This window comes from Pristiophorus japonicus, chromosome 4 (assembly GCF_044704955.1).
Source record: "Pristiophorus japonicus isolate sPriJap1 chromosome 4, sPriJap1.hap1, whole genome shotgun sequence".
In the NCBI taxonomy this organism is placed as follows: Eukaryota; Metazoa; Chordata; class Chondrichthyes; family Pristiophoridae; genus Pristiophorus; species Pristiophorus japonicus.
In genome coordinates, this window is record NC_091980.1 from 212,417,344 (window position 1) to 212,440,483 (window position 23,140).

The 23,140-nt window shown below is 44.4% G+C and overlaps 1 protein-coding gene across 1 annotated transcript in view; it reads left to right on the top strand.

Moving 5' to 3' along the window:
* Positions 1–23,140, top strand: part of LOC139263260 (neuronal PAS domain-containing protein 3) — a 1,415,846-nt gene that overhangs the window by 746,741 nt on the left and 645,965 nt on the right. The window contains exon 4 of the mRNA XM_070879060.1: positions 14,870–14,952. Coding sequence (XP_070735161.1) covers positions 14,870–14,952 — 83 coding nt within the window. The remainder of the gene's footprint in view (positions 1–14,869; positions 14,953–23,140) is intronic.

Consider the following 23,140-nt stretch of genomic DNA (forward strand, 5'->3'; position numbering starts at 1 on the left):
AACGACCTCTTCACGACAATGGAAGAGGCTCCAGGTCGACCATGCAGATTGGGACTCCGGCCGAAACAATCTGAATGCGTCTTCCCGATGCCAGAGGCTAAATCCCTGGGGAGGAAGATCGCGTAGTCGGCATCACGGACGAGAGGGCGTCCAGACCACGGGATAAGAGTGCATCAGGACCACGGGACGAGAGAGCGTCCAGACCACGGGACGAGAGAGCGTCCAGACCACGGGACGAGAGAGCGTCCAGACCACGGGAGGTCACCGCAACGGATCAGAGGAATGTGTTGTCCAGCAAGGAAGATGACTGGGTTTGGGGCAAAGGTAAAGGGATGGCCGCTGAGAAGACCAGGAACCCTGTTCCAATAAGTTGTTTGCACTATGTAACCCATGTGAGCGTTCTTTCGCAGCCAATGATGTACTATCATATAGGACCGGGGTACCTTACAACAAGCCAAAGTAGCTGGCGAACACCAACCGGTCGTATATGTATCTGACAAAGTACTTGTAACAAGTGATGTGTTATCACATGGGGTCAGGTGTGTTGTACAGCAAGCCAAAGTAGCGGGCGAACCCCAACCAGTTGTATATGTATCTAACAAAGTATTCGTAGCAAGAGATGTGTTTCCGCACGGGGTCGGGAGTGTTGTGCAGCAAGCCAAAGTAGCGGGTGAGCCCCAAGCGGTTGAACATGTATCCAATAAGTTAACCAAGGCAGCAACTTGGGCCCATGGGACAAAAGAGACGTATCAAAGAAGGTTCCAATATTTGCTCGAGTCAGACAGTTTTGGGAGAGCAGAGGCATCATTATCAATGCGTTGTTTCGAGAATGTCTGACACTGCCTGTGCACTGTAACATGATCGCCACAGGCCAGGCACTGAGAACGGCGCTAATGCCCTCAGTTGGCTACCATTACCCAGCACCGGGGTGGAAACAGCCCAGCCTGCAGACCCACTTGTGGTCGTGGCAGTGCTAGAAAGCGAGGGGTCAACCGTAATGGTCCCCCAGTTTAGGACCTGGACCAGCCAGGATCCCACGTTACCGCCTGCCAACAGTGAACTACGAGACGGGATGTTGCAACTTATCCGTCACAAAGACGAAAGGGCCATCCCATCAAATTGCCCCCTATGCAACGTTGCAAAGAAAGGCAGGGCGGCTCCACACAGTCGGTGGTCTGGGGCCTCCATACCATGGCCCAGGATCCACGGGGACCACGAGGCCTCCAGCCACTACTGAAAGTCCCAAGGCCATGTCAGCCATCCTGGGCTTGCCAGACCTGAGGGTCAGTGACAATAGTCCGGAGCAGGCAGCCCAAATCACAAAGTCAAGCACCACACGTGTCACGGTAAACTCCCTACAGACCCAGCTATCCTGGGTGCTACGCAGTCACCAGACAGAATCATTCAGAACCGAGCCTTCCGGATGCTATCAGCAGCGAATGCACGGCTCCTTCACGCGACATCAGAATAAATGATGTAGACCATGTTCAGGGCCCCAGATGGGCCGCTGGCACTGTATTAGCCAAAGGGGGGGAATGGAGTGTGTGTGATGAAAATGGAGCTTTTGATTGTGAAACCATGTACTGGGCAAATGAAGAAAGCATTTGGACCAGACCAAACTGCGAGCTACAGATAACCAGGAACCACTGTGAAAGGACCCGGCCCCAAGCGACCCACTAATACAATCAACCTTGCCATCAATCACGAGGATGAACCCACCACGTCAGGACTTCAACTCAGGCCATCGACCCGGGGACGCAGGGCGCCAGATCGCCTCAACTTGCAAATAACTTGTACATAAGACTTTGGGGGGGAAGTGAAGTTATGTCTGTATGTAAACCTCACCAATATGTAAGACTTGCCATTCGGGGGCACACCTGTGAGAGACCTAAGGCTCACCTGTGCACCCTGGGGCAAGCAGGTATAAAAGGTGATTCACCATGCTGCTTCGGCACTCTGGAGTCTGAATAAAGAGACTAAGGCACAACAGTTTGAGCTTGCAATATAGTCCTGTGGATTTATTCTGAACGCAACAGCATCCTTGTTTTCAAATCCCACCATGGTCTTACCCCTCCCTATCTCTGTAACCTCTTCCAGCTTTACATCTCTCTGAGATCTCTCTGCTCCTCCAATTCTAGCCTCTTGCACTGTAATATAAGTGTGCGCACTAAGTCCGTGTCGCAGAGCTGGTCTCTGGTCGCCTTGGTTAACCCTTGCCACTGTACCAAGACCTAGCTCTATCAAGCCCGTGAGGCCACCACACGTTAAAGAATCCCTCGCACAGGCATCTTCCACCCTTCAACATGTAGTTCGGGACCTGGAATATTAGGTAATTAATTGAAACACCTGTGAATTCATTCCTTTTTGGCGTGGAAGCAAGTCATTCTTGATCCGAGGGACCGCCTATGATGATAACCGCTCCAACCCCCGCTCCCAGGACTTAGCTGAGGGCTGTTGCAAGTGAGGACCAATTTCTATCTGCTGCATATGTTGTTTTAGAACCAATAGGGGAACAAGCTAAACTGAATTTAGTGAAGAGTAACAAGCCTGAACTAGTTAACAATCTTACCATACTATGATTGAATTTGATATTAGGTTTGAGAAGCAGACATGAAACAACAAACCAAGGTTTTAAATTTAAGTAAAACAAACTTCGAAGGGATGAGAAATAAATTAACCATAGTAATCTCGACTGAGCTGTTAAGGGTATGTATTCATTGCTGTAGCAAGAACATATTCTCAGCAATCACACATTTTCAAACTCTTGCAATTTCATTGTCAGGCTATGTATTATGAAGATAAACTTTTTTTTAACCAAGCAAAATATAGCCTCTGTTAAGGAAAAGCACAGCCTTCTTTTTGAGTTGAATTCTAGGAATTTATCCTGAAGTCTTTTATTAAATATTAGATCAGGCATTGCCTCCTCCTTGGTGTTTCCTTCCCCAATTGCTTTAATTTGCTGTGCCAATGAGACTACCTGCATTATTTGCATGCATTTATATCCCTGTGTGGAAAGATACTCGCCCTAATTCCACTTTAATTCAAGCTAATTAAAATCATCCATAATTGGTAACTTGAGTTTCCACGGTGTGCTCCTTATTTGCTTGAATAATTCCATATCAATTTCTTTTTTTTGCCCAAATTGTCTGGAGAAATTCCCAATTAATTTTCTTTCCTGCTGTCAGAAGTAATAAATATGGGAAATTCTTTCTGCCTCTTTATATTTTTAGGCATACATTTTTGTTCACAGTCAATTAGTTGTGGTTGACAGAAGTTTTGAATTGTGCAATTCCATCATAGGACATTTTGTTTGTTGAGAAAACAGATTTTTCATTTATTACACCAAAGCTATGGTTTTGCTTTATATGGTAGCTAGACCTGCCAGTCATGTCTTTGATTTCTCTCTTCTTGAGTGACAGTGATGGGGAGCTTTTACCGGGTCTTGAAAAGGCAGCAAGTCACTGATCATAACAATTAATCACTCAATTTGTTAATGAACTGCTGGTACTGAAAGAAGGGATAGGACCTCTTTTAAGATAAGATCATAAGCGACCATGGAATGAAAAAGGCTATTCTGTCATCAAGCCTCCCATCCACAGTTCTTGCATGAACTTCAATCATGAACTTTGCTATACTCTGGCCATCTTTTGTCTAAGTTTAGATTGTACTCACAACTAGGAAATTCTTGAAGTTTCCTAGCTCAGCCCATTAGTGCAAATTAAGAAAAATTCTCCACGGAGATTCAAAGGCTCCATGTTTTAGCATCATACATTTATTCATTAGGCAGAATCCACTAGGAATACATTGTTTGCAGATAATCAAAGTCCTGTTTCAATAGAAGGCAGTCAAGAGTTGTGATGAAAGACCAAATTATAGTTTGCTGCTGAAACAAAAATTCTGCAATTTTTTCAATTTTTGACCATCTGTGAGCAGGAACAATGTCATCAGGCTACTGTTTTGGACAGATCTCTCTGATAGCTTGTAAAAGCAAAGTGCAAAACCTGAATGTACTACTTACATGTAGAAAATGTGTAGTGTTCAAGTAAAAACATCACTTGAAGGGACAAAGTGTAGAAGATATTAGCATAACAGTTTAGAAAGATGGCATTTGCAGTAGCTATTCCTGCAGTACAAAAGAGAGAATGGAATTTTCTAATAGATACATGAAAAATTCCAACAATTTGATTGCACCTTGTACAAGGCACAAGTCCACAATGGATCAAATTAGATTTAATATGTTTTGTGAGCAATTGCAAATCTTCAATGAAGATCAAATTAAGAGATCACAGTGGATCTCTTGGAATGTTTATGGAATTTTTTAATGTTAAGAGAGAAACAGAGCTGTACTCTTATATTTTGGGAACAGGAATCTTTGCACTGTAAGAATTAATAACCCTGAATTTGCAGCCCCTACGAGCATGTACGTGGTGTGCAAGTTCTAGGACTAGGTATGTGAAGCGCATGCGCCTAAACCCGGAATTTGCGAGCTATCAAGAATTCTCTTGACAGAGCCACCACGTCCGAGGAAGAAGGGCCTCCGTGGGCGGAAAGTTGGGTTATTTGCCCAACTCATGTCCAGCGAATATACTTCAAATTCTTACGCCTGGTAAAAGCAGGCGTAAGGCCTGCTTTTACCAGCGTAAGAGTTTTAAAATATAGAAAAGTAAACATTTATATATTAAAAAACCCTGTCCATTAAGGTAAGTTTATTTTTAGCACTGTTAAAACATATTGGGCTTAAAATTCCGGCCTCGCCGGGTCCATACGGAGTGCGCATGGACCCGGCGAGGCCTTGCAAAAGCCAGTTTTCGGGACGCAATACGCATGCGCTGAAAACCGGCTTTTCCGATCTGTTAAGATTTCTCTTGACAGATCCTCTGCATTCCCGGGAGAAGGACGTTCACGCGGGTGAGATTTGGCCATTTGCCCAACTCATGCCGAGCGAATGACCTTCAAATTGGAATCGAAGGCACCTCCGGGACCACCAGGTATTTTCGTTAAAGAATTTTGGGTCGGAGGTGTTCGTCTGAAGGAAGCCTCCGACTGCAATTTTATCCCCAGTAAAAAAAAATGCAAAAAACTAAATTTTTGGATAAAATATAATTAAATTGCATTTTACTGAATTTTAAATCTATATTGTATTTTTAAAATTTATTTAATGTGTTTGTATGTGTTTTTTAGGTATTCCATACTTTTGGCAGCTCCGTACATAGGGAACTCACCATAAGTATGAATGGAAATACCCCATTTTGATAGGTTGGGCCGGCTCACATGATCCCAGTGATGCGTACGAAACACATACACTCTGGAATACGTGGGCCTTTGCGCAGGGTTATACATTGAGGCCCAGGACTAGAGGTCTCCGTACCTCCAGGACCACCAGATACTTTCGTATAAGTCTTTGTGGTCGGAGGCATCCGCTCCACAAATTCTGGGCTATTATGCACCTTCTGACACTCATTGTATATTTAGCATCCTACTCTAGCCATTTCATTGATGGTGATAAAGCTTCTGCATGGTTCAGTGAAAGTATCTGTTTGAGTCATTGGGGAACTTGGTTCAGAATTCACCCAATGGAGCAAATGTTTGTACTCTGGTAACCAAGTTTACATCTTGATAAATGTCATTGATATATAATGTATTTCTTATCAGAACAGATAGTACGATTAAGACAAAAATGCCCTGTAACTATTCATAGTGCTACAGCTATCAAGAAGATACCTGCATTCAAAGATTTTGTATGGCAAAAAACAATTCAAAGAACTAACAGATCTCCAGTGAGGATAACCTCTGGCATTCCACCCTCACTGAGAAGCAACACTCCCCTACCCACGGAAAAATAACTCAGCGTTACTAAGAAGTAATTGCCTTCCCCACCGAATGAGACACAATTTGGACCTTATCCAGCTCCCTCACCCAGAAGCAACTCAAGCTTTCGCTCCACCAAACGCTGAGAAGAAAATATCTCTCAGCACTATTCCACCATCCCTTCTCACACATAAAAGGAACTGGGGCTTGTTTATTGCACCTTCGCCCCCCCACCCCCCACCCACCCTTACTGAGCTGAAAACATATCCTCAACAATCACCCTCCAACTGAGCATACCCACCTCCCCACTGAAAAAAAAATTGCTTCCCCTGTAACATGGAAATGGGCCCTAGCCAGTGTAGCTCCTCCCAACCTCACCACAATGAGGAGAAAATCAGCCCTGGCCGAGTGCCAGCCCTGCTTTCATGTTCCCTATTGCCCCCTCTTCTTCACTGCTTTGCCTCCCCTATTCCCTTCTCTTTCCACCTCCCATCTCCCTTTCCCCAAAAACCTCTTCTGCCTTCCTCCATCCCCTTCTCCTTCCCACTTCCTGATCCCCTCCCCAACTAGGGTTTAGTTGTTTTCCCCTACCTTCTAACCCTCCTTGACTGAAGTGCTGCACTTGTTTCTGAGTACCGATCTGCAAAGCCATTGGAAATAAACTAGAATTCTTTACATTTGCCCAGGCTTTCATTTTTGTTACCTGCACGTTTTGTTTTGGATTTCATCAAATTTCCCAATTCAACCATGGAATTACAATTTTTGTTGTACTCTCTTGTTTCTTCAGTGGAATTTACTTTCCTTCTCCTGTTTAAATATTTTCCATTGCTGATCTATGATTCTTTTTGCCAGTTTTTTCTTCGATTTAATCTGGGCAATGTTCCTTTTAATTCTGCTATAATTTGATTTTTTTTCCCCCAGTCAAGTGCCCTTGTACTCGACTATTTGTTTTGCTTTTCTATTCTTGCACTGAACCTAGCTGTACTATAGTCACTGCTTCCCAAACATTCCATTACCTTTAGGTCATCTACTTGCTCTGTTTCAACAACAACACCTTGCATTTATGTAACATCTTTAACGTATTAAAGTGTCCCAAGGTGCCCCACAGGAATGTAATCAGTCAAAAATTGATACTGAGCCAAAGAAGGATGCATTAGGACAGGCTTAGTCAAAGAGGTAGGTTTTAAAGGAGAAGAGAGAGGCGGAGAGGTTTCAGAAGGGATTTCCAGAGCTTAAGGCTGAGACAACTGAAGACACGGCCACCAATGGTGGGGTGAAGGAAGGATGGACAAGAGGACGGAGTTGGAGGAATGCAGAGATCTCGGTGGGGTGTAGAGCTGGAGGAGGTTACAGTGATGGGAGGGGCAAGGCCATGGAGGGATTTGAACATATGGATGAGAATTTTAAAATCGAGGCTTTTGGGGACCGGGCGCCAATGTAGGTCAGCCAGTGCAGGGATGATGGGTGAACGGGACTTAGTGTGAGTTAGAATACAGGCAGAAAATGTTTTGGATGAGCTTAAGTATATTTAAGGGAGGCTGGCCTATTGGAATAGTCGAATCTGGAGGTAACAAGGCATGGATGAGGCTTTCAGTAGCAGATGGGCTCAAGCAGAATCAGAGATGGGCGATATTATGGAAATGGAGGTAGACAGCTTGGTATTGGAGAGGATATGGGGTCACAAGTTCAACTCAGGGTCAAATAGGTTGTGAACAGTCTGGTCCAGCCGAAGATAGTAGTCAGGGAGGGGGATGGAATCGATGGAGAGGGAACAGAGTTCTCTATTACAAAGACTGCCTACTTTCATCTCTAACATCGGCCATTTGCTCCCCAACTTCAGCCCATATGCCTTTGTCCAAACTTGGCTATTCCAATAGTGGTGGCCATCTTCCACACTCCATAAATTTAAGCTTATCCAAATTCGGCTTCTTGTATCCTACTTTAAGTCCCGTTCACCCATCACTACTGTCCTTGCTGACCTACATTGTCTCCTGGTCCGCCATGCCATCAATTTAAAATTTGCATTCTTATTTAAATCCCGTCATGGCATCGGCCCTCTCTTATCACTGTAAACACCTCCAGCCCTAACCCCCTTTCCACCTCCCGATCTCTTTGTTTCTCTGACTCTGGCCATCCCACCATTGGCAGCTGTACCTTCAGCTGTCTAGGCCTCACACTCTGGAATTCCCTTCCTAACCCCCTCCACCTCTCCATGCCCCTTTCCTCCTATAAAGCCTTCCTTAAAATCATTTTTTTTTGACCAAGCTTTTGGTCACTCCTCCTAAAGTCACTTTCTTTGTCTCGATGTCCATTTTAGTTAGATTACGCATCTGTGAAGTGTCTTGGGACATTGTTCTATGTTAAAGGCAGTACAAAATGTAAGTAATTGTTGCTGTTGATGCATCATTCAGATGTTTGTGGACAGTAGAGAATTACTTGAAAGCTTATCTGTCCCAATTAATTTTCTGTGGGTACAATCTTAGTACAATTTTTCGGTGCCAAATCTGTTAATTGTAGGGTGTAGCAGATTATTATAATGACAATATAAAGGATCTCTTTCATGAGCGGGTTCAGATTCAGGGGCCATGCAAGAAAATCAGAACAAAAATGAGTTGTCCAATAGACATCTGCAGATTGTAGAAGTTTTGAGGGCATATTGGCAAAGAATGGATTTTATCAAACAGGAACACACCTAGAAGTTCCTTGCATTATTTCTGCCAGTTTTCAGGTGGATTCGGGGAAGCCAAAAGAGGAAAATGAGATGGGGAGATATTGAGCTGAATCCTTGCCCCTAGTAACCCTTATTAAAATTTTCCGCCCAGGGCAATGTTAACAGCCAACAGCTCCTGATAAAATTCTGCCTGTCATATGCAAATGATATTTAAATGAATGTCAGTAACATTGGATTCCCTTCCTTACCACCTGTGATCCACTCGTGAAATGCACACTGATATAAAAGGGGTATTCAGTGGTGTTCGACCACTGCTGACGAGGAAAGGACAGGAGAATAGAACACAGTCAATACCCATTTCAGAGAGCTGGCACTGATGTGATGATTTTTGTAGCACGACAGTTGCAAGAAAAATGCAGAGAACAGCGCCAGCCCTTATACATGGCCTTCTTCGACCTTACAAAGACCTTTGACACAGTCAAACGCGAGGGTCTATGGAACGTCCTCCTCCGTTTCGGATGCCCCCAAAAGTTCGTCACCATCCTCTGCCTGCTCCACGACGACATGCAGGCTGTGATCCTTACCAACGGATCCATCACAGACCCAATCCACGTCCGGACCGGAGTCAAACAGGGCTGCGTCATCGCCCCAACCCTCTTCTCAACCTTTTTCGCTGCCATACTCCACCTCACAGTCAACAAGCTCCCCACTGGAGTGTAACTAAACTACAGAACCAGTGGGAACCTGTTTAACCTGTGCTGTCTCCCGGCCAGGTCCAAGACCGCCCCAACCTCTGTCATCGAACTACAATACGTGGACGACGCCTGCGTCTGCACACATACAGAGGCTGAACTCCAGGACATAGTCGACGTATTTACTGAGGCGTACGAAAGCATGGGCCTTACGCTAAACATCCGTAAGACAAAGGTCCTCCACCAACCTGTCCTCACTGCACAGCACTGCCCCCAGTCATCAAGATCCACGGCGCAGCCCTGGACACCGTGGACCACTTCCCATATCTCGGGAGCTTCCTATCAACATGAGCAGGCATCGATGACGAAATCCAACACCGCCTCCAGTGCACCAGTGCAGCCTTCGGCCGCCTGAGGAAAAGAGTATTTGAAGACCAGGCCCTCAAAACTGCCACCAAGCTCATGGTCTAAAGAGCTGTAGTAATATCTGCCCTCCTGTATGGCTCAGGGACATGGACCATGTACAGCAGACACCTCAAGTTGCTCGAGAAATATCACCAACGATGTCTTTGCAAGATCCTACAAATCCCCTGGGAGGACAGGCGCACTAACATCAGCGTCCTTGACCAGGCTAACATCCTCAGCATTGAAGCACTGACCGCATTCGATCAGCTCCGCTGGACAGGCCACATAGTTCGCATGCCAGACACGAGACTCCCAAAGCAAGTGCTCTACTCGGAGCTCCTTCACGGCAAACGCGCCAAAGGTGGGCAGTGAAAACGCTACAAGGACATCCTCAAAGCCTCCATGATAAAGTACGACATCCCCACTGACACCTGGGAGTCCCTGGCCCAAGACCACCCTAAGTGGAGGAAGTGCATCCGAGAGGGCGCTGAGCACCTCGAGTCCCGACGCCGAGAGCATGCAGAAATCAAGCGCAGGCAGCGGAAAGAGCATGTGGCAAACCAGTTCCACCCACCCCTTCCTTCAACGACTATCTGTCACACCTGTGACAGAGCCTGTGGCTCTCCTATTGGACTGTTCAGCCACCAAAGAACTCACTTCAGGAGTGGAAGCAAGTCTTCCTCGATTTCGAGCGACTGCCTATGATGATGATGACTGATGTAATGTATCAAATACCCTCACTGTCTAGGACATATTTTCATTTTCCTGTTCACCTGTGGCAATTTTCTTACCTGGCCACAATGAATGCAGGAAAATCAGTTGGGGAAAACCGTATAAACTAATGGAGCCCATCGGATTTTTCATCCATTTAAATTAATGCACGAAAAATTGGGCAGGCTACTTTTTTGGTGTGCACTCCTCCCCACCTGGTTTTCCTGTATTTGCTGCACCCAAGAAATCCAATTGCCTGAGGAACATGCAAATCTGTCCCAATGATTCTGTGGTTACTTATCACCAATACAGGCACATATATTATATATATATACATACAGATTGAACCTCCCTTATTCGGCACCCTCGGGACCTGGCCTGTCCTGAACAAGGGATTTGCCGGATGAGGGGAGGTCACGTGTTTCGGTGGACTGCGCCTTTACGTGCTGTTGCTGGGGTAAGTGTGTGCGTTGACTGTCTGTCAATCAGCCAATCAGTGTGCAGGGGGCCCCGAAGAGTCGGCGGGCTGAGAAGAGCCGGCGGACCGAGAAGAGTTGGCGGGCCTCAAAGATTCAGCGGGCCCTAGCGGGCTTCGAAGAGTCGGGCCCTGAAGAGTCGGCAGGCCCGACCCCCCAGAGGGAGCGCTGTGGGGAGGAGCGGCCAGCCCGAGGACTATGGCTGCAGGCGTTCCAGCAGGGCGACGAGGAGGAGGCAGCCGAGCGAGGAGAAAGATTATATTGGTGGATAGGATTTTGATGGGTTCCCTTCTGCGCAAGCGCCATCTGGCGGTCAGGAATGGTTCTGAACGAGGGGTGGTGCTAGATAAGGGAGATAACGGATAAGAGAGGTTCAAGCTGTATATATAAATAAAGTTTTCTTTCTTATGTTGAATGTGATCATGATATAAAATGATAAATGTGCCAAGGCTATAGTAAAACTATAGCATTAAGAGTTATTTAAGATAGGTAAGTGCCCTTTTCTCTGTGTCCATGTGTGCCACCTGGTTATATAAAAATTCTACAATGTGATATTTACTGGATAATGGATTTTTATTCCTGAATTGTTTCCAACATCAAGATATATTATAGTACTCTTTGAAATTAATGTAACAGCGATGCAAAGTGAACTGTAGAAGCTTTTACTAAGGCTTCTTTAAGCCGGTATTTAAATTCAAATAAGAAATTTGTGGAAGTATTTTAATTTTAATTTCAAACATTTCAACTATTCGCTGATCTGGATAAGAGATGCCAAGAGGAGGCTAGACATTTCCTCAGAGAAAAGGAGTATGAAAAGTAAGATGAGAGGGTAAATTTCTGCAGGCCTCTTTCACATATCTGGGCAGCTATTTTCACTGTAACATTGGCAGAGGACTGGAAGGTAGGAACAATTAGTAACATTATATGGTTAAATAATAGTGCTCAGCACAAGTGGGCTCATCAAGAGAAGAGAAAAACTTTAACATTGAGGCATGAAAAATAAATCAAAAATACAACTTCTAAACAATGGACATTCTAATTCTGGTTCACCCAATGAATTCAGCTATATTATCAGTGGTACTGTATTTTTGTTTAAATTGAGAATTATATTATCCACTGATTTCAGTGAGGTTATAATGTATTTAAAAAAAAGAATATATTATCAATGAAAATAACAACTCTGTAATTACTGAAAAATGCTTTTTACTCTATTGTGATTTCCTGTATAAATTCAGCAAGCACTGCAGTCAAGCATATTAATATTCACTTTCTCTTGTCTACAGCAGCAGATTGAGAAACTGTGTTCTGTTACCTCATTATTACTCTTAGCAATTACTAAACCTTTAACGTTTCTGACATTTCTTTATTTTAATTTTATTTATGGAGCCATTACGCTTACCCTTGTCTATCCCAAAAAATTAATGATGCTTATAAAGTGGATATAAGTTTAGCCCATGTTCTCATGGTACTGGAAAGATTTTGGTGTCAACATATATGGTGAATTAAGCTCAAATTTTTAACATTTATATTTAAGAGGTATTGATGGAGAAATTCAAATTACGCCCATGTTTTGCACCTCAGAAATGGGCAACTTGTAGTTGAGGATCGGAGGGCACCTCAGCTGCCCCCCTTGGTGCAATATTCAGATGGGCCTGTAAATGGGCATGCAGTCTGGCGGCCTGAAGCAGGGTCCTTAAATATGCAAATTAGGCCCCAACGCCAGCTATAGGGCCTCTATTGCAAAATTCAGGTGTAAATGCGTGGAGTCCTGACTGCTGCTGTATGTCTGGAACTACTGGTTGAGAGAGAAATTGGGGAGTTGGGTCTGGATTGGACTAGGGCCTGAAGTAGAAAGCTGGAATAGGAAGTGTGGACAGTGGAGCTGAAGCTATGCTACTTTCCCTTATTATGTGCTCAGCAGGTCAGCTGGTCATAGTTGATCAACAGCGTCTACAGATTTAAAACTCCCACTTCTGGTCTGCAGTGATCACCCTGCTGTAGTGTCAACTCGTAAAGTGGGGCTTTTACTTGCGATAGTAATGGGAGAAGAGCATGGAACCAGGGACAGCAATGGGAGTGGGGTTTGGAGCCATGCTACTAATATAACTAAGAGGAAGGAAGGGAGGGAGTGGAGCTGAAGCATTAAGGATAGGTCCCAGTAGGAGGGAAGTGATCCAGAGCTGGATAAGTTGAGGTGACCTGGGAGGGAGAGATCCTCCTTTGGAATAATTGGCACAGGCTTGGGAAGCAGCAGAGTCAGTAAAACGTAAGGATAAGATTGAAAATCGGAGGTAGCATGTCTGTAATTTCCTGATCTGTGCTAGATTTAGGCTTAGATTTATCTCAGAGAAGAGTCAGAACATCAGAATAGAGTTTTCCAACCACTTTTATTACTGGAACTATTCTGGCCAGATCCTAAAACAGCTCAGCCATTTTATGAAGTTAAATTGACTATGAATTGGAAACTCAAGGTATGTGATGCAATTATGTCATTATATAACTGCATTCAACTAATTGGCAAAGTGACTGGCAATCTGAATCAACAACTTCACTGTAACCAATTTGTCCCTAATTTGGGAACAGATCACCTGCTGAGTAATGGCTATCAGAATCCAAATCGATTTACCACTAGTCATCCTGGTAGGATTTTTATTCGCAATTGGAAACTGGATTCAGAGTGGTCCAATTCCCAGTTTCATTAATAATCTAGTTAATAATGTCTGAAAGTGTCAGCTGTGGCTCAGTTGGTAGCACACTTGCCTCTGAGTCAGAAGGTTGTGGGTTCAAGTCCAACTCCAGAGACTTAAGTACATAAAAAAAATCTAAGCTGACACTCCGGTGCAATGCTGAAGGAGCGCTGCACTGTTGGAGGTGCCGTCTTTCGGATGAAACATTAAACTGAGGTCCCGTCTGCTCCCTCAAGTGGATGTTAAAGATTCCATGGCACTATTTCGAAGAAGAGTAGAGGAGTTATCCCCCGTGTCCTGGCCAATATTTATCCCTCAATCAACATAGCAAAACAGATTATCTGGTCATTATCACATTGCTGTTTGTGGGAGTTTGCTTGTGTGCAAATTGACTGCCACGTTTCCTACATTACAACAGTGACTACACTTCAAAAGTGCTTCATTGGCTGTATGTAAAGTGCTTTGAGACATCTGGTGACTGTGAAAGATGCTATATAAATCCAAATCTTTCTTTAAAGGCTGTTTCAGATGAATAAATGCATCTGTTGTATATTTTCTGTTTTGAATGTTTGATATTAGGCATTAGAAATTGATGGTAAATTTGGGTAGCTGCATTGATAAGAAATATGTGAGTATTTTATTCTGAAAACAACAAAGAAAATACAATAATGCCATCCAAAAATGCTGGAAAGCACTCAACAGTCAGATAGCATCTGTGGAGAGAGAAACAGCGTTAACGGGGGGAATTTTAACCCCCAAAACAGGTAGGTTGGGGTCAGGTGGGAGGTTAAAGTATTAAAAATGTGAATCCTGACCCCAACTCCCCTCCACTTCTGAGTTTAACGAAGGTTAGATGCGGGGGCGGGCAGCCAACCTGCTCCCAGGAGGCGGCTTGGCACTTTAAATATTATGATGACTGGAAGCCTCTGATTGAACTGTGGCCGGCAACTGCAACAAGGCGAGGACAGCCTTGGGGGCCAATGCTTGATGGCCGTGAGGAGCAGCAGTGCTTCCCCCAAGCTTCCCCACCATTAGCCACCCTGCCCTGGGATCGGGGATTAAGGAAAGACCTCCAGCTTATTCAGCTCATTTGTGCAGTAAAACCTACAATTTGCTCCAATTACAGCATCCAGTTAATTCTTACATAATTCAGTTGTTTACCTTCTGTAAATTCATTTGAATTGTTGATCACTTTTCATGTATTGCTAGTGAAAAAGACAACAGGATCATAAAGCAAGGGAATCCACTTTATATTTCTGCCAGTTTTATGTTTTCTTGCCAACGTTTGTGAGCAGAAGAAAATATACCCCATAATGTTTCATGAAATTAAAATAGAAGTGTTAACATCTGTTACCTGTGGTTATTACCATTAATTTGATTAAACCTTTAAATACTTAATATTTTTCTTTTTATATTTAGCTTTAGGAGCACAACGCAGAAGGAGTCCAAGTTCCATTGCCATTACTGTGTTCGAACGAAATTTGGGAAGCCATATACTACAGGTAAGTGACACAACCAGCTAAGATTATTTATACCTGATGTCACTGACCATGGTTCTTTCATTGGTTGGAGATTAGTTATTTTATTGAAAACCTGTTACTGTGGAGGCATAGCAAAAGGTTTCCTTCATCAATTAAAGAGTTAGGTGGGATAAAATACTTATATTTTCTATTGTCCTGGCATATTTTGAATGTGAGCTGCTTTTATTTTGCTATAACAAATAAGCATTGGCTTCTGATTAAAGCATAGCAGAAATTCTTATGGTTAGGATTGGATGCCTTTGAATTCTCAATGTTCAGTTGCAAATACTACATCTAATATGCTATCTGGTTACCATATATTTTTAAAATAACATTTAATGAATACATTTTTGTTAATTGTGCAAAAGCTCTGATTAATGATGTATCCACAAGGAACTAGTTTTGAATGCTTATTTTAGAACCATGTGCTTGTTCATTCTGTCATTACAAATGACAGAGATCCTACATAAATGTTATCCATTGGCATGCAATATAATATGTCAAATTTTGACTGATTATAATTCAGTAAAATAAAGATGCTTTAAAATATCCACCTGTATGCCTAACTAGTGTATTGAGTTTCAAACTTGCCTCGTCCTAGCTTAATCGCCACTGTTAATGATTATAAGTTAACACGATATACACCCTGAACTATTAAGTGGCATTGCCTTATACGCATATCGCTTCAGCCTTTTGTTACAGCACTATCAAAGCATTTCATTATTACAGATCTTTAACATTTGTAATAGTTGAAAAATAAGAGCTAAGCAGTTAGCTCATTTTAGATCTATACTTTAATTCATTCTCGTGATATGGGCATAACTGGCAAGGGCAGCAGTTATTACCAATCCCTAGTTGCCCTTGAGAAGGTGGTGGTGAGCTGCCTTCATGAACCGCTGCAGATCCAGTGCTGAAGATACTCCCACAGTGCTGTTGGGTATGGAGTTCCAGGACTTTGACCCAATGACCAAGTCGGGATGGTATCGAACTTGCAGGGGACTCTCATTCACTTGCTGCCCTTGTCCTTCTAAGTGGTGGAGGTCACGGGTTTGGGAGGTCCTATCGAAGAGGCCTCGGTGAGTTGCTGCAGTGCACCCTGCAACTGTGGTGTGCCAATGGAGAAGAGAATGGATGTTTAAGGTGGTGGATGGGCTGCTGATCAATCGGGCAATTTAGTCCTGGATGGTGTTGAGTTTCTTGAGTGTTGTTGCAGCTGCACCTATCCAGGCAAGTGGAGAGTATTCCATCACACTCCTGACTTTTGCCTTATCGGTGGTGGAGTGGCTTTGGGGAGTCAGCATGTGAGCCATTCGCTGCAGAATACTCAGCCTCTGACCTGTTCTAGCAGCCACGGTATTTATGTGGCTGGTCCAGTTAAGTTTCTGGTCGATGGTGACCCCCCAGAATGTTAATGGTGGGGGATTCCACAATGGTCATGTCACTGAATGTCAAGGGGAGGTGGTTAGACTCTCTCTTGTTAGAGATGGTACATGTGTGAATCGAATGTTACTTGACACTTGTCAGTCCAAACCTGGATGTTGTCCAAGTCTTGCTGCATGCGGGCATGGATTGCTTCATTCCTGAAGAACTGCAAATAGAGCTAAACACTGCAATCATCAGCAAACAGCCCCACTTCTGACCTTATGATGGAGGGAAGGTCATTGATGAAGCAGTTAATGATAGTTGAGCATAGGATGCTAGCCTGAGGAACTCCTGCAGTGATATCCAGGGTTGACCAACAACCACAACCATCTTCTTGTGTCCAAGTATGACTCCAGCCTGTGGAGAGTTTTCCCCTTGATTCCCATTGATTTCACTTGTACTAGGGCTCCTTGGTGCCACACTCGGTCGAATGTTGCCTTGATGTCAAGGGCAATCACTCTCACTTCACCTCTGGAATTCAGCTCTGTTGTCCATGTTTGGACCAAGGCTGTAATTAGGTCTGGAGCCAAGTAATCCTGACAGAACCCAAACTGAGCATCAGTGAGTGAGCAGATTATTGTTGGCTCCAAATATCTATGATCTCACATCGCCTCAGTATCTGTGGTGAAATTGGAATTACGATGGACTGAGAGCCTGACTCTCCAAGGTCTGTACAGAATCAAGGAAGTTAAGTAGATCTGCCAGGTTCCCATGCCAATATCAGCACTTCTTATGCCCCCGCTAGAGGGGTGTGTTGCAGGGGAGTGTAAAATGCAGCACTGGCAAGTTATTTGAAGTGCAAGTCAGCAATACCGGGAAAAAAAATTGGTGAGCCTGTGGAATTGGCCTCTTTATCAGGCCAATTGTAAGTAAGTGAGATTACATCTTCTGAAGTCTTCCAGGCCGTGACCCCAGCCTGGAAACCTCTGTGGGCCTCACTTCCACCACTCCATTTTACTGGATGCCAATTTCTTGCCATTGTCCATTATGATCATGGCATAGGAGGCGGGAACTCTAGAGGATGACGGCATCCTGCCAGCCCCACATCCTTTTCCATTCCCAAGTCTCCAGGAACAGATGGAACCTCCGGCCATTTCCTCCCCTATAGGAAACCTGCACTGTACGATCTTTGGGGCGGAGACCCAGTGCTACTGGGTCCTGCCCCAATTTCTACTCGCATTATGTCAGGACTGCTGGATTTCCGCTGGTCCTAATGAAATTTGGGGCTGTCATGTTTAATGCTTCAGATAACGACCAATAATCTACAAAAATACTCAATGCAGTACTGACTGAAATAATTAAATTTACTAATTGTACCTGCCTACTATGTGTCACTTGGTTTGCAACAATTACTCAGGATAAACATACATTCATGAAGAAAGTAGATTTGATTTGTTGTCATACTGTTTGTTAGTAGATATTTTGTCCTTTTCAGTGGGAAGAGTATGTTTTGCACTAGTTAGAATTCCCAATTAGAAAAGGAGATTATTTACTTTTCTCTTAATTGTTAAATTGTAAAAAAATATATATATTAGTGTCCACTTGATGCCTTAATTTTTTTTGAAGTTTTCAAGCACTGCATCCTCTCTAATGCATCAATGGAGCAAAATTCTTCTGTTGCTCTATTGGCAGTCAAGGACCATTGCTGAACTGAGTCAATACATTCTTTATCTATGTGCCAGTCTGGTATGTTGTTTTGTTTGAATCTATATGCATCCATACATTGGTGAGAACAGCAAATGATCTAGATATCAATTATTAGACCTATGACTTATTTTTAACATATTCATTAAACCATTTGTCAGATGTGATCCACATTATAGAAATAGGTGCACATAAATATACTGGAAACCACTGAATATGAGTTAAAGTAATACCACAAAAACATTTAACACCTTGCAGTCCTCTCATGAATTATCAAACAGGAAAATGTTACTTGTTTTCCATTGTAGCAAAAATATTATCCACATTTCAAGGTCCAAATAAATTTTGCTTGCTATTCTACTCACTCACACTCATTCACTTGTTCCAATTTATTTTAATATCCTTTTCTCCTTTTTACCCTCATCTCTTGATAGTCCAAGCTGGGTATAGTTACACAGGTGGCAGCAGTTGTTATTTTGTCCAAGTGGTCATTCTTCTTATGAGCCTGGACAGTGACGGATGGTGGGTTACTAAACCATGGGGATCATCATATTCAAGCTAATCCACCTATTACCAATTTGTCTTTCTCGCCTTGGATGGATTTCTGAATGGCAATCAGTGAAGAACAAAAAGACTTGGATTTCTATAGCGCCTTTCATGACCACCAGACATTTCAAAGCGCTTTACAGCCAATGAAGCGCTTTTTGGAGTGTAGTCACTGTTGTAATGTAGGAAATCCGGCAGCCAATTTGCGCACAAGCTAGCTTCCACAAACAGCAATGTGATGATGACCAGATAATTTTTTTTTTTGTTATGTTGATTGAGGGATAAATATTGCCCTAGACACCAGGGATAACTCCGTTACTCTTCTTCGAAATAGGATCTTTTGGGATCTTTTTCATCCATTTGAGAGAGCAGATGGGATCTCGATTTAACGTCTTATCCGAAAGACGGTACCTCCAACAGTGCAACACTCCCTCAGTACTGCATTGGAGTGTCAGCTTAGATTTTTGAACCCACAACCTTCTGACTCCGAGGCGAAAGTGCTACCCACTGAGCCATAGCAGGCACTTAATAATCGTTACCACATTTTTAACTTTATCTAGCCAGAGGACATTGAGAGCTTGTGTGCTCTTTGTTGCCATCCCAACTAAAATTGGTGACGCAGCACAGACCAACTTTGTGCCTTCCTGTACTTTTTGGATCGGCTTCCGCCATATTATGAATGTATCATCTACGCAATTGGGAAAGGGCTTTCTACAGTGTATTTAATATATATGTATTTAGAGGGAGCAGCGTGCAGCGGCCCGGCACGGTCACAGCCAGCAAGACCATCAGCAGGCCGGGGCCATTAGAGGGAGCAGTGTGCGGCGGCCCAGCCCAGAAATCGGCACGGTCCCGGCCTGCAAGACCATCAGCAGGCCGGGGCCATTGGAAGGAGCAGCGTGCAGCAGCATGCAACTGCAGGGAGCAGCGCGTGCTGCCACAGGAGGTTGATGGCTGACTGCAGTGTGGGCAGGTACAGCAGGAGTGGTGAGGTCGGGACGAAGGAGCGGCAATAGTTCGTAGAGGGATGTGATCGGGGCCCAGAAGAGGCGAGAGTTCGGGGCCAGAAGAGGCGAGGGCCCAGGGCCAGTACGGGTCAGCCCACACTGCGATATGTGTGCGCACTAGGTCCGTGCAGCAGAGCTGGTCTCCAGTCGTCTTGGTTAATCCTTGCCACTGGACCAAGACCTAGCTCTGTCAAGCCCGTGTGGTGGCTGGTGTGCAACGACCACCACACGTTAAAAAACATCCATGCACAAGCATTCCGTGCTTCAAGATGTAGTTCGGGATCCGGAATATTAGGTCCTTCATTGAAACACCTGTGAACTCATCCCTTTTCGGCATGGAAGCAAGTCACCCTCGTTTCGAGGAACTGCCCATGATGATGATGATAACATAATGATACATTGTTTAGGAGAGCAAAGTGGGTATTTATGTAATCTTTGAGGGATTATCACTGAGTGATTATAGGTGGATGATTTAACTTTACATGTCACACCTGCCAAACTGTAGTGCACAATTTTCAATGAAGTAGTGTTGCATATATGTGATATACTGATTGCATGCGGTCCATAGCTGTATATTGAATTTGTTTTCATTTGCTAGCTAATCAATATCTGGGTAAAAATGACATTTATTTTTGCAACAATTTGCAATCACTTTCACCACTAAATCTGATGTTACTAAGCACAGACGCAGCATTAGCATTTCTTACTCCATCCTCCCATTTTGGAATGCACTAGAAATGCCATGCATTTTGCTAACTGGGGAGGAAAAGACAACACTGCTGTGTAGTTTGTATTGTGGGAAATAGCCATTTGCTGAACTCTGATACTAATGCAACTTGGTGTCAGTTTGTTGACAATAATATCCAATCCATTTTGTGGTTCAGGATGACGGATAAACATCAATTCACTTCTTGCTTCTATTAGTTTAAAATGTTGGGGTGGAGAAAGCTCATTATATAGCATACTGCCTAAACATGGTGAGTACTTTTAAATTTAGATTTTTTTTTTAGACTTGTTACTCTTTTCTATTTTATCTTTAAACTTGCTCACATTTTGTATTTACTCCACACATTTACACAGAGCCTGACCCCAGCCTGGTGCTGTTATGTGTTTATTTATTCATTTATGGGATGTGAGCGCCGCTGGCAAGGCTAGCATTTGTTGCCCATCCCTAATTACCCCTGCAAAGGTGGCGAGCCAGCTTCTTGAACTGCTGCAGTCCATGTGGATGCAGGTACTCCCATAGTGCTGTTAGGGAGGGATTTCCAGGATTGTGACCCAGCGACGATGAAGGAACGGCGATAGGTCCAAGTCAGGATGGTATGTCACTTGGAGGGGAACGTGGAGGTGGTGGTGTTCCCATGCGGCTGCTAACCTTGTCCTTCTAGCTGGTAGAGGTCGCAGGTTTTGTAGGTGCTGGTGAAGATGCCTTGGTGAGTTACTGCAGTGCATCTTGTAGATGGTATGCATTGCAGACACGATGAGCCAGTGGTGGAGAGTGTCGTGTCCTTAGATGCTCCAGTAATGACTCCACGAGGCAGTGTGTTGTACTTGAACTTTAGTGACCTTAGTCCTTTATTAGTTAACTCCAGAGTGAGGATCACACCTGGAGGCCTGCCTTTTATACCAGGCCAGGCGCACCTGTACAGATAACCTACGAGTCAACCACTGCTGTGCCCTCTGGTGGCACACCTTGTGATAGTACCAACAGTAGCCATGTAGGATACATGACGGAAAGAATGAATGTTTAAGATGGTGGATGGGGTACCAGTCAAGTGTGCTGCTTTGTCCTGGATGGTGTCAACCTTCTTGAGTGTTGTTGAAGCTGCACTCATCCAGGCAAGTGAAGCGTATTCCATCACTCTCCTGACTTGTGCTTTGTAGATGGTGGAAAGGCTTTTGAAAGTCAGGAGGTATCACTCATCACAGAATACCCACCCTCTCTCCTGCTCTTGTAGCCACAGTATTTATGTGGCTGATCCAGTGAAGTTTCTGGTTAATGGTGACCCCCCAGGATGTTGATGACGGGGGATTCGAAGATGGTAATGCATTGAATGCCAAGCGGAAGTGGTTCTCTAGTTGGACATGGTCTTTGCCTGGCACTTGTGTGGCATAAATGTTACTTCCCACTTACCAGCCCAAGCCTGAATGTTGTCCAAGTCTTGCTGCATGCAGGCATGGACTGCATCATTATCTGAGGAGTTGCGAATGGAACTGAACACTGTGCAATCATCAGCGAAACATCCCCACTTCTGACCTTATGATGGAGGAAAGGTCATTGATGAAGCAGCTGAAGATGTTTGGGCCCAGGACACTGCCCTGAGGAACTCCTGCAGCGATGTCCTGGGGCTGAGATGATTGGCCTCCAACAACCACAACCATTTTTCTTTGTGCTAGGTGTGACTTTAGCCAGTGGAGAGGTTTTCCCCAGGTTCCCATTGACTTCAATTTTACTAGGGCTCCTTGATGCCACACATGGTCAAATGCTGCCTTGATGTCAAGGGCAGTCGTTCTCAATCACCTCTGAAATTCAGCTCTTTTGTTCATGTTTGAACCAAGGCTGTAATGACGTCTGAATTTGGTGTCTTGGGTATGGTTTAGCACTTTTTCCCCCCATTTCAGTTGCTCCTACATTCTGGCCAAGAACGGGGAGACACTCATCAAGGACACCGAGGCAGTCAAGACCCGCTGGAAGGAGCACTTCGAAGATCTCCTTAATCGAGACTCTGCCTTTGACACGAGTGTCCTCGACTCCATCCTGCAGTATGCTACCCGCCACCATCTCAGCAAAACGCCAGACCTGCACGAAGTAGAAAAGACCATCCGTCAGCTCAAGAACAACAAGGCATCGGGAGCAGATGGAATCCCTGCTGAGGTTCTAAAGTACGGTGGAGAGGCACTATCAGCATGAATGCATGACCTCATCTCTCTCATCTGGATGGAGGAGAGCATGCCGGGAGATCTCAGAGATGCAATAATCATGACCATCTTTTAAAAAGGGGACAAGTCCGACTGCGACAACTACAGAGGAATCTCCCTGTTGTCAGCCACTGGAAAAGTCATCGCTAGAATCCTCCTCAACCGTCTTCTCCCTGTGGCTGAGGAGCTCCTCCCGGAGTCACAATGCGGATTGCGTCCACTATGGGGTACAACGGACATGATCTTTATGGCGCAAAAACTGCAGGAGAAATGCAGGGAACATCACCAACCCTTGTACATGCCCTTCTTTAACCTTACAAAGGCCTTTGACACTGTTAACCGCGAGGGACTATGGAGTGTCCTCCTCCGTTTCGGCTGCCCCCAAAAGTTGTCACCATCCTCCGCCTGCTCCACGATGGCATGCAAGCCGTGATCCTGACCAACAGATCCACCACAGATCTAATCAACATCTGCACTGAGGTCAAGCAGGGCTGCGTCATCGCCCCAACCCTCTTCTCGATCTTCCTCGCTGCAATGTTCCACCTCACACTCAACAAGCTCCCCGCTGGAGTGGAACTAAACTATAGAACCAGCAGGAACCTGTTCAATCTTCGTCACCTCCAGGCCAGATC